Here is an 11,596-nt window from a genome sequence, read left to right on the forward strand (position 1 = left end):
TGAGTACTTGATAGCAGCTTCACAACTTGTGCAACCGCACATACCTTTTGTAACAATTCGAGGACCAACGCCCCAATCGTTTCACTTTTTCCACACTCAGACCCCTGGCTGTAGCCTCAGTAGCAGCCCCTATCCGAAAGGAATGGGTCCCAAACTCGCCGGGGTTCAAGCCCGCGGCCGAAATTGCCATTGTAAGCACCCGCTGGAACTGAAACCTCGTCAGTGGGGTGGCATCAGCGTGTCTCAACAAGGTCCCCCCCATGATGCCGCCCTCTGCGCTAAATATTCCTCTACGCAAACAACAGGGCACATGGGAGATCCGGGAATCCGATGTATGACTACGCAATCCCCAATCGCACCCTGATCGGCCTTGGACCTGACAAACGAGACCATCATCGTCTCCCCCTTAACCTGAATGTGCTCTCGGCACAGTCCCCCCACCGTATCCCGCTTGTTCTTCGCCACCAGTTCGCTTACCCGCATCGCCCCATGGAATGCTAACGCAAAAGCGGCCCGGAATAACACTGTTTCATACTGGGATGAACATGTCGCAGGGAGTACGGATAATAACAGGGCCAACCTATCCAGACCTATCGGTTGCCTCTCATCTACTCTGCGACCCTCAAGGCGTTGCCACCCACGTAGCGCTTTCTGCACAACGAAAGACGCTGTCGGGTCCTGGATCCCATGAGCCCTTGCCATAAAGGAAATGGCGGCCCGATGCCTCTGGGCCGTAGCTACTGATTTGCCTGCCTGATGTAAAGACAGTAAAAATTTTACAACCAACTCTTCCTGGCCCCAAAGCTCCCCCCTAGCAGCACCCAAAAAGGACCAATAGGAACGAAACGCCCCTTCATATGCCTTCCTTGTCCTGGGTGCTAAACTCTCTCCCACCAGGTTTTGTAGTTCGGGGCACCGAGAGACCAGAGAGCTTCGGGAAAGGGTGCCGCCACCGGGTCCGCTGTGGGCAGAAAACCCCAGAAGGCCTGCATACGGAAACGAGAAAGCGCATCAGCCGCTTGATTCAGTACCCCCGGCACATGTCTTGCCCTAAAGAGCACATTCAATTGCATACACAATAACACAATTTCTTTGAGCAATCTCAGAATCCATTTGCATCGTGCTGCCTGACTATTGATACACTCAACCACGGTCATGTTATCAGACCAGAACACCACAGAGTGATCCCGGAACCCCTCAGGCCATGTTTTCAGGGCCACCAAAATAGGGAAAAGTTCAAGAAAAGCGATGTTACTCGTCAGCCCGCACTCGTGCCACCATGACGGCCATTTTTGAGCCGACCATTGATTACCGAATATGGCGCCAAAACCTATACTCCCCGCCGAATCAGTCCACAGCCCCAGCTCCTCGGAGGACACCACCGGCTTGTTCCAGACAATTCGACCATTGAAATCCGCCAGGAATGCCAACCAAATGCGCATGTCCTGGCGAATCTCTGCCGAGAGCCTCGTGCGGTGGTGTCCCTCTTTGAGACCGACCATGGCTTGTGCAATCGAGCGGGAAAAGGGGCGGGCCATTGGCATTACTCTAAGGGCAAAATTCAACTGACCCACAGTTTGCTGCAATTGATGCAAGTTCACCTTAGTCTCCCGAATACATGTTTCAAGGGAGGCCCTGAATTTCCCCACCTTTTCCTTGGGTAGCCGAAAGCAACCTTCTTCTGAATCGAGCTCTATTCCAAGAAACTCGAGCGAAGTTGATGGCCCCACAGTCTTACCTGGTGCCAATGGCACACCAAACTGACTCATCAGGACACAAAATTCTTTTAAAGCCTGTGCACATTCTGGATCCCCGGCTGGCCCCAGGAACAGAAAATCATCAAGATAATGCATAACATGCTGAAAACCCGTCTTTCTCATGAATACCCATTGCAAAAATCAACTGAATTTTTCAAAATAAGCGCAAGATATGGAGCATCCCATTGGCATACATTTATCCATGTAATAGCGACCCCGAAACATAAAACCAAGGAGACGCTGATCGTCTGGGTGTACCGGGAGCAACCGGAACGCTGACTCGATGTCTGATTTTGCCATCAGCGCTCCGGGCCCCAGGCGATTCAACATGGCGACGGCCTCATCGAAAGATGCGTACCGCACCGAACACACTTCCGAGTCTATCGCATCATTCACGGAAAGACCTCGTGGGGCTGACAAATTATGTATTAGTCTAAACTCACCCGGGTCCTTCTTTGGGACCACTCCTAAGGGGGAACAAACAAAGTTAGGAACTGGTGGTATATCGAATGGTCCGGCAACCCGCCCTCGAGTCACCTCTTTCCCAATCTTTACCTGTACCACCGCCGTATTTTGCAGGACCGACAGTTGGTTCTTACATCGTGCCTTACCCTGAAAATTCCCCACTGGAATGCGGAAACCATACGAAAACCCGTCTCGCAACACCCCAGCGGAGACATGATCCGGGTATTCATTGAGCCAAGGAATCATTGCCATGGTATCAACCGGGGTAGGTAAAGGCGCCCCTCGGACTATTTCAGACCTGTTTGGCGCTTCCCCTACCACCGTTATCACCCGTTTTGGCTCTGCACATGGTCTCAGGATGCGAGGACTGTCCACACCCCCCACACTCGTGCCTAAACTTGCATGACCCCTGGGGCCTTGTACATTTTCCCCTATTAAAATTCCAACAGATCCCCTTTTTACCTGCGTTGCCACTCGGCTTCGAGTGATGCTCGTTACCTGCCCCCGTCCGAAAGGGCGTCCCAGACGAATGGCGGGAAAACTCACCCCCGCTACCCCCCGACAATGGTGTCTTTAACATGCCTGAATTCTCCATTTTTTGCCAAGAAATGGAGTCGTAACAATCCCAGGTCAAAGCTGGGTCGTGCTCCTTGGCCTTCCGAAAAACATTATCATAGCAAAACCACTGATTGCCCTCATATGATTGAGAATACTCCATGATACGTGTCTGATATATGGGCAACTCAGCCAACAACTCAGGCCTTCGTTCCCCCATAATTGAAGTGAATATGCCAAACGCTCTGCCCCAGGTACCTATGTTCTCATCGACCTTAAAGGCGGCCATCTTTGCCCGCCAAACACTCGGATGCAGAAACTCTTTTTGACCCTTCACATGCTCGATCTCGTAGTGGTCGGTAAGCAAAGAAAACATGTTTACATACTTATCAGCCCAAATCTTTTCCTTGACTTCAATTGGAATATGCTGGGCCACTTTCTCTCTCCGTGAGGGTACAGACCCCTCCCCCGCAATCGGCAGTAGCCGCTTACCTAAATTAGAAGCTGTAGTCGCTGCCAAACTCGTGCCCGCTGCGGTTTCACCCACCGGAGCCTGTAGGGGAACAGAAGATGATGCCTTCGCAGCCTCTCTAGATTCTTGCAGTTGCCTCATTACTGCCCTGGCGTCATCTGCCGTGGTGCCCTCACTATCTTTCCCCAACCACGCTGCCAGTTGTGCAGCCAACTCGGGAGGCATATCCCCCTCGTTCACAGGGGTGACTACGACGGGGATCGGTTGCCCCTCCTTCGGAACCGAGATTGGCTCCTCAATCGGTGTATCGGGAACCGGGGCCTCTCCCCCAGATGCCCCCCTCTTGGACCTCTTGCCTCTACCGCTGGGGACTACACCCGGCAATGCTGGCCCGATGATGTGCTTCGGGCCTCCTGCCCCGTTCATTGCCGCCATCTGCTTCTTCATCTCGGCCATATCCTTTACGAGCATGCGGAGCATCTGATCGGTACCGACCCGCTTTCCGACCTTCTTGCTCGGCATTCTCCAACGAAGATATCTGAAAGAACAAGGACAAAATTACAACGCTCAAAATTGGCTCTTCGTTCCGTCTCGAGCTCACGTGCAGCGGGGAGGTGCAGCTTCAGAGCACAGGAACAAGAGGATGCTTCCTTGGCTTGTTGCTCCTTTTATCCTTCTTCGGGCGGGCGTAAACCCGCCTCCGCCCGCCTCCGGGGGCGTGGCTGGCGGCTTCAGTGTCTAGGACAACCCACTCTAGGGCGGGAAAAAGCGCGCCCCGGCTACGCCGCTTCGGGCATACCAGCCGAGACTCGCCTCCCGCCCAAGATGGCTTCCCGGGGGGATCGGGGTACTCCACCATACGTTCGGGGGGACCGAGTGGTCGCCCCTTTCCATTAGCAGCACCTTCAAACTTTCTTTGACAACCGTTCTTTTCACTGTTCCCCAGTCCCAAAAGCCTACCATCCTGGAGGCCTTCTAGAACTGGAGAAGTCCTCTGCAGTCATGTAACAAAGAAGTTAGTGCAACATTTCCATCATATCTCTGCAGCTTGTTATCAATTCTTGTTGGATAGGACATAAGGCTGCATGAATTTAGTGGGTTTTAACAATTTTAGGGTAGATGAAGACTCTTTGAGACTCACCTCACTACCTTCATAGTGTGGTGGACCTCAACATGTAGTCCACGGTACTGGAAAATAATGTGTTTGTTAAAATCACCACAAACATTTTAATTCCCAGAATCAAAGTAGGGACACAAGAGAAATGCTTCTCATCATTCCCGAGTTTGATTTTTCATTTTGCTGAATAGCGCATCACCCTGTGAGTGCTGACGTTACACAGCGATACAAAAGTGAAAGCAGACCATGCTAATACCCAGTTACTTACCGGTAATCTTCATTACTCTGAGTCCAGGTCTTCCCTTCCCATTCCAAGTGAACTGCTCATGTGTAAGGAATGGAACAGGAAGACGTATGAAGAGGTAATGGAATCTGCGTGGATCCACAAATTTCCTATTGGACAGCGTTCTACACTTCTCACGATAACAATAGTACTCCACTTGTGTGTCTGGGCTATCAATTGTGAAAGGGAAAGCTCCATAAGCCCCCTAAGGTACAAAGAAACATCAAGATTTTGCCTTGCAAATTGACCAATCGATGCAATGTGGGTAGGTATGGTATTCAGGCCTGAGGTCAGTCGGCGCACTAGCAAACCTGCCAGGTCCAGACATTTCTGAAAACAAGGCAACTGTGGTATTCTGGGGTGGTGTGGCGTGTGTGGATCCCAATATCTTTTCTTACCTAGAATGTCCTGAGAACTCCAATCTTTGATTAAATAACAGATTTTCCTAATATTTCAGTGATGGAAAATACCAGAATTTGGTAGGCTCCATAAAATTCACACACCCCCATCATTCACACACTTCTCCCGATAAAAACCCTACCACAAATGTTCATTAAGTATTATGCAGTTCATTAAGTCTTTATTTCGAATAAAATTCATAAAAGACAGCATACAATACATGAAATATTATAAAACAGCAATCATAAGCTCATTTAAAAAGTTATTAAACCATTGTAAAGACTTTACAATAAAAATCCTTCATACATTGTCATTTATAAAGTATTCAAATTCCTAGTACGAATCAACCATACCCCGCCTAGGAACTTGGCCACACTAACCACAACAAGCTCAGATCTAATGGTATGAAGCTTCCACAGGGCTTCGAGATGTCCCCTGCTCCCCAGTCTACTGCATATGGGTTTGAGCCATTTTGAGCGCTGGGCTCGATAGGCTGGGCAGACAAAGAACAGATGACCAATGCTTTCCACCTGATCTGGGCACCAGGGACATTTGTTATTTACATTCCCTGCCCACTTGACAGTAAATGAATTAATGGGCAGTGTCCCGACACGGAATTGATGGTACAGTTTCCGATCAAGTGTTTTACAAATCACATCCCAGTAAGGCTCAAGAAAAGGTGTCAATTTATGAGTCAGAAAGTGCCCTGTTAAGTTGGTATCTAACGATTGAGTGACTGCTGTTGATTTGACAGATGCCCAAAACAGGTCTTTAAAATCTTGTTTGGAGGGGAAAATAGAGCCCCCCGGATTAGTCCACAGCTGGTGAAGGCCCAATTCAAGCAAAATATGTTTGACTTCCTTAAGCCAGGGGATTCTAGAGGCACCCCACAATGATTTTACCTCCGCCAATTCGTTGGCAAAGAGGCTAAGCTCTGGAATAGTCCAGAGCCGACGCCAAAGTGCCACCAAGCGAAACCGGGCCATCTCGTTTAAGGGTCTACAGCCTAGGTCTAGCAACAATGGTTTGTTAGGTGTGGATTGGGGGAGCCCTACCAGATTTCGCACAAACTTGTTCTGAGCTATGACCAAGGTAGACAAATCCTTGTGACCCCAAATATCTGCACCATACAGGGTAGCTGCTTTGATCTTGGCTTCATAAATCTTTATAACTGTATTATGCATTTAGTGCAGTATTACATAGGACCTCATGAGAGCAATTTATTTTATGTAACCATAAATTTGAAGATAAAACTGAATTTCAAAGGTCTCAATATATTTCAAAAGGATATTCATACTACACAGACTTTAATTTACAATATATAAAAATCAGAAAATATTTTCTGATTTTTGAATTTCTGCTGGGATTTCAAATTTTGGAAGATAAACAATCTGTTATAGTAACCTTTTATGACATGACAGGCTATACTTGGTCATTTTAGATTCTCATTACTGCTAGTTTGTGATAATTGTACGCATTACTTTTAATAATTGTTTTAATACATAATAAAACAATATATTTTTGTTTTACTTGAGGTTGGTTTTTTTAATTTAAACTCCATAAAATTATTTGATTTAATTTAATATTTTCAAAATAATTACATTTTAAATGAGTTATTAATGCTGTAGCATTTTTTATATTTTGTTCTTTATTTAAAATAAATATACAAAATAAATGTCCATTAATATTTAACAGAAAACTGCTATTAGTCATTTGTTTCAAGCTTAATACAATGTTTTACTCTGCCTTTGGAGATCTCTATCATCAGAGTAGTGTTCTCCCTATGGTAAACACAGGGACATTTTATAAGGTTTATTAAAACTGAGACAATTACTGAAAATATGTTTATGCTAAGTATTTGCACAAGATAATTTTATATATTTATTTCAAATGTAGAAAACAATAAAACAAATGCAACTGCACTAATGCATGTATTAAATTAACATTATTTTTTTAAAATATTTATTAATGAAAAATGACCATGTAAAATAACATGTTGATATTTATTTATTGTGTTAGAAATTACAAAAAGTTTTGTATAGAAATACTTTGAATTAATTAATTTTCAATGTACTTAAAAATAAATTGTAATAAAATAAAATTTTTAATATATTGACATATTTTAACATAAAATATATTAAGTTAAACGTAAACGTCATAGGAAAAGCATTATTTTGTTTTGCTAATAAATTTACTGCCATTTGATTAATTTTCACAAAAAGTTCAAAAATAAGAGTCCATTCTCCTCAGCTCCTTCCTGAAAAGTTTTAAGATGAGCCGTCAAGCAGAGACCAAGAGAAAGGGTGGGGGAGGAAACACTTTTTCCCCTATGCAATATCCGTAGGAAAAATGTATTAGATCATGATACACAAAAAAACGGGTGAACATTTAGGAAAAACATAAATGTTTTTCCAGATAATGTGCTTTTTCTGATTTGGTGTAAATCTGTTCAGGCATTCTAGAGAATTTAAGGTTTAAAAAAATAGCGATATCCGTTGCCATTAAAAACCTTCAAAAAAGCTGAGCGCTCATATTGATTAACTGCAACATGAAGAAAATTGTTGCACCCAACATTACAGGACTCGGTCCCAGAGTCCTGAAATATACATTTAAAAACCATAAAAGCGGACATAGTGAGTATATCATAAACCTCTATCCGAGCTTCTCACAGTCCTGTAGGCCTCCTGTGGTTACGTATGGTTCCCACAGGAGCCAGGGCGTAGCCCTGTGGGACTTAAAAAAATGTAGAAAAGAACGAATGTAGGGCAGAGGTCTGTGGACAGTTAGTCGCCTGCAATAGGTTGAGCGTAGGGCCTCAAGGTTTTTGTATGTAAACAAGGTCCTAACTATAACTAACTACTGGCTGCAGCCAATGTGTGTGTGCCTATGCGTGTGTGTGTGTATGTGTATATATATATATATATATATATATATATATGTATATATAGTCAAAATAATTTAATTTAACATTTCCTATGTGGTTCTATTTTAAGTCCTTGCCTCCATTATTTTCTATACGAGAGTGCTGTAGTATCAGTGGTTGCCTATGTGTACTGCTGGATTTACTACTGTTCCTTTTTTGAAGTAACTTACTCTTTCTCATCCCCTCTTCTCTCTCTCGCTCTCTCTTACTCTGTCTTAGCACCCCTGCATTTGTGAGGGTTCGCCAGTGTGTACCCTTTTCAGTTTTCCTAAGGCCATTCCCCTGCACATGGGTTTTAGTCTGAAATAGCGCAGTGAACCACTGGTGAGTGGCTTGATCATTCAGACCTTTGTCCATCAAAAGTCACTACTACTAATACCACTGTTAATTATTTGGTTGTTTGCGATGCCTGATATTATTCGAAGATCTTAAAAAACTGAAGTGTGCAATTTAAATCTTAGACTCAGCAGAGTTTAGTTATATGTAGACATATTGATCTGTTGAATGCTTCTATGCAAGAGTCACATGAAATGATACAGCCCTATACAAGTATCTCTGAACATTTGAATGCTAGCAAGCCGTTATAAATTTTAACAGTTTGGTATATTTCTAAAGATTTTCAAGAAGATTTTTAAGCAGTATCTCTCAATATAATGCTTGGCATTGTTATGGAATCCTGTGCCTGCTACTATACCTAAAATGCTAAAAGTAAGGAATTCTTCAATTCTTTTATTAGCTTTGTCTTCAATTGTAATATTTACTCGTGTTTTCCCATTTGCAGATTTTCTTCAATGAACAGAAGAGCCTTAGATACGTTTGGTACAGAAGCATCCAGGGAATTCAAGGATTTCATACCACAGCTAGACCCGAGATACACTATTGTGAAACCTGAACTTGCACTCGACCTTTCCTGAAATTGTACTTCATCTTTCTTTCCACTGAATGTGATCAGAGACATAGAACCGAATATCAAAGCAATGGCATACGGCTTCTGACTGACTTCAGTATTATTCCAATATGATTTATGATCACCAATCAAAGTGCTGAAGCTTTCTAATTTAGAGCTGGGATAGTAGTTAGACTTGTGTTCAAAGCAGAACATTTTTCTGGGTCACTTTACCTTCTTGGTAGTATGCCAGCTTACTGATTGAGTATATTCAAAGTGTATTTTAAATATCGAGAAATGGGAATGTTTACCAGCATACCAGGCTTTGCAAATTAACATTTAGTGTGCTGCCTTTAATTCAAATAATGTCTCCTAATAACACTATTATATTCCATTGCATTTTAGCAAACCAAAGGAAACCTCTGGTTTCATATCCATTACACTGTTCAAATTATTGTATACATCTTTAAGGGATCAATGTGAAACAGGAGCCTATAAGTTAAAGTTCCATTCAGTCACATAAGTATACAACTCTACCTCTTTGACTAGAAATGTTTATGTTGTCGTATGAATTTCTACAAAATGGCACTTTGCAACGATGTATTACTGAATACACGACAAGATTTCTGCAGATAGTCTCTGGGGTACATCACCCACCTTATTCCCTCCAAGCTAATAATATGTTTTTACTTAATATGGTATTTCAGATTGATTTTCAAGAAACCACCTGTTAACCTCACCTGTGCAACACTCATTGTTGTTTCATAGCATTTATGGCAGCACTGGATTTTTAGAAATTCAGTGAAAGATATAGAATGTCTGTAGTGCCTGATACCACTAGAAATTGAAGAAGAATGTACACATCAATATTAACACTGTCATGTTGGCTGTATTAAACCAACGTACACTGTAAATACCTTCAGTTTCAGAGGCAGCTTATATCTGGCAAACACGTATAGCACAAGAGCAAGGTCCTCAATGTTAAAATGTTATGTCAAGTTAAGAGCAAGTTCAGGACACACTATCTCAGATTAGAATCATCCTTAAACTGAAGTACTTAATCTCATTAAGAGGTATCACAGTAGACTCCAACATGCAGTCTGCTTGTAGCAAGGCAAGTTTCTGTGTCAGATATATAGGCAAGCAAATTGATATGCTAGCAGATATTTCTGGAATATAGAGAGCTGTTTTGATCAGAGTAGCTGTAGCTAACACTATAAAGATTGTAAAAGCTACACTAGAGTAACTTCAAGTACTTAACAGTTGATGTATTCTTATTACACAGAGCTCATTTCAGTTCTTCGGCTGTATAACTTGCATCGCAATCAGATAGTCTTAATACTTTCTTGTATGGAGTTAGTTTCCTGGCCTTGTCCTTGTATCTGTTTTTATATATTGCCATTCAGAGTCACAGTAACTGAGTCTGGAATCACTGTGTTTGTAAGCAGATTAATATCTCTCACAAATGTGTCATATCATCACCATTTATTTATGGGATCAGGAAATGTGTGCAAAATGTAACACTCTTATTCAGTTTTTCATGAGAATGGGCCATATTGATGTATTTATAAATGTGCTGTGCCATTCTTCTTTTTTATGGTAATTTTCAGTACCATAATGTTTTATGGTCGTCTTCTGTGTGAGAAAATGAATATATCTATATAAGTCAGGATAACTTTATATTTTACAGTCTACAAATCATGCTGTAACATTATGGTACTTGCACTGACTGTACAGTATTGTTACACATCTTTTATGTTAGCATTTCATCTTCAAATATGACTAGGGCTGCATAGTTGTCAGTACTACATTTCAATGTCAATGGATCCATAGTTTTTACATTATTATTTTTGATGGCTTAGCTCTTGTTTTAAATCATTTTAGGCAATTTCATTGCCCGAGTCCTGTAGATTGTATTCCGGATTTTTGCTACGTTTTTGACAATATAGTACTATATGATCTAAAGATTGAGATCTAGTTATTTCAAATTATCCACCCTTATGGCAATGTTCTTAATATGTTCATGTTCAACAATTTTAAAATAAAACGTGCTTTTGTGGTTGTACTTCAGAATATTCACCATAAATGTTCATGCAGAGGTTCTCACAATTTTTCATTTATCGCTACATTTTTGAGTTATTTCTCCAGCACATTGAAACCTAATTAATTGGAAGATAAATTCAACAGTTTTTTCCAATTTCGTTTTTAATAGCTAAACCTTTTGATTTATAGTTTTTGATTTCTAACAGGTGTCAATTTTGATGCCCATTCCCTTGTATAATTAATTCTAAATAAAAATATTTTAATCCTTCAAAGTTTGTATTTGTTTTTCTCTTTTTACATTGATCCACAGTGCTTTGAAAATATTAACATTACTAATTGATTATGCATTCCTTTACAGCCATATTTCGGTACAATCTTCCTTTGGATCCTTTGAATAAGGAAAGCAGACCTATGGCTGCTTGATTGCACATATCAGGACATTAAAAAACATTTATGGATCTATCTGAAACCTGAGGCCTGGACAATTTACAATTCATGACTTTGATGGAATACTTTCCAGTAAACGGAAACTTTCTTCTTGAGATCTTGGTGTCAGAACTACATCATCTAGACAGACTAAGTTTTTAAAGCAAAGGCAGACTTTTACTAATACCAGGCTATAAGATTGTTGTTTGGATACGACTTGGTAATAACATTTTTAATTCCTATGAATCTGAGCGGTGTTCCATGCGCACA

General features: G+C 41.9%; 1 protein-coding gene across 1 annotated transcript in view; it reads left to right on the forward strand.

Annotated features, from left to right (window-relative positions):
• The window catches only part of TMEM135 (transmembrane protein 135), a 1,155,226-nt gene extending 1,144,054 nt beyond the window's left edge, over positions 1-11,172 (forward strand). The window contains exon 15 of the mRNA XM_086933979.1: positions 8,753-11,172. Coding sequence (XP_086790105.1) covers positions 8,753-8,885 — 133 coding nt within the window. The 3' untranslated portion in view covers positions 8,886-11,172. The remainder of the gene's footprint in view (positions 1-8,752) is intronic.
• Positions 11,173-11,596: the final 424 nt, after the last annotated feature.

Source organism: Lissotriton vulgaris, chromosome 8 (assembly GCF_964263255.1).
Source record: "Lissotriton vulgaris chromosome 8, aLisVul1.2, whole genome shotgun sequence".
In the NCBI taxonomy this organism is placed as follows: domain Eukaryota; kingdom Metazoa; phylum Chordata; class Amphibia; order Caudata; family Salamandridae; genus Lissotriton; species Lissotriton vulgaris.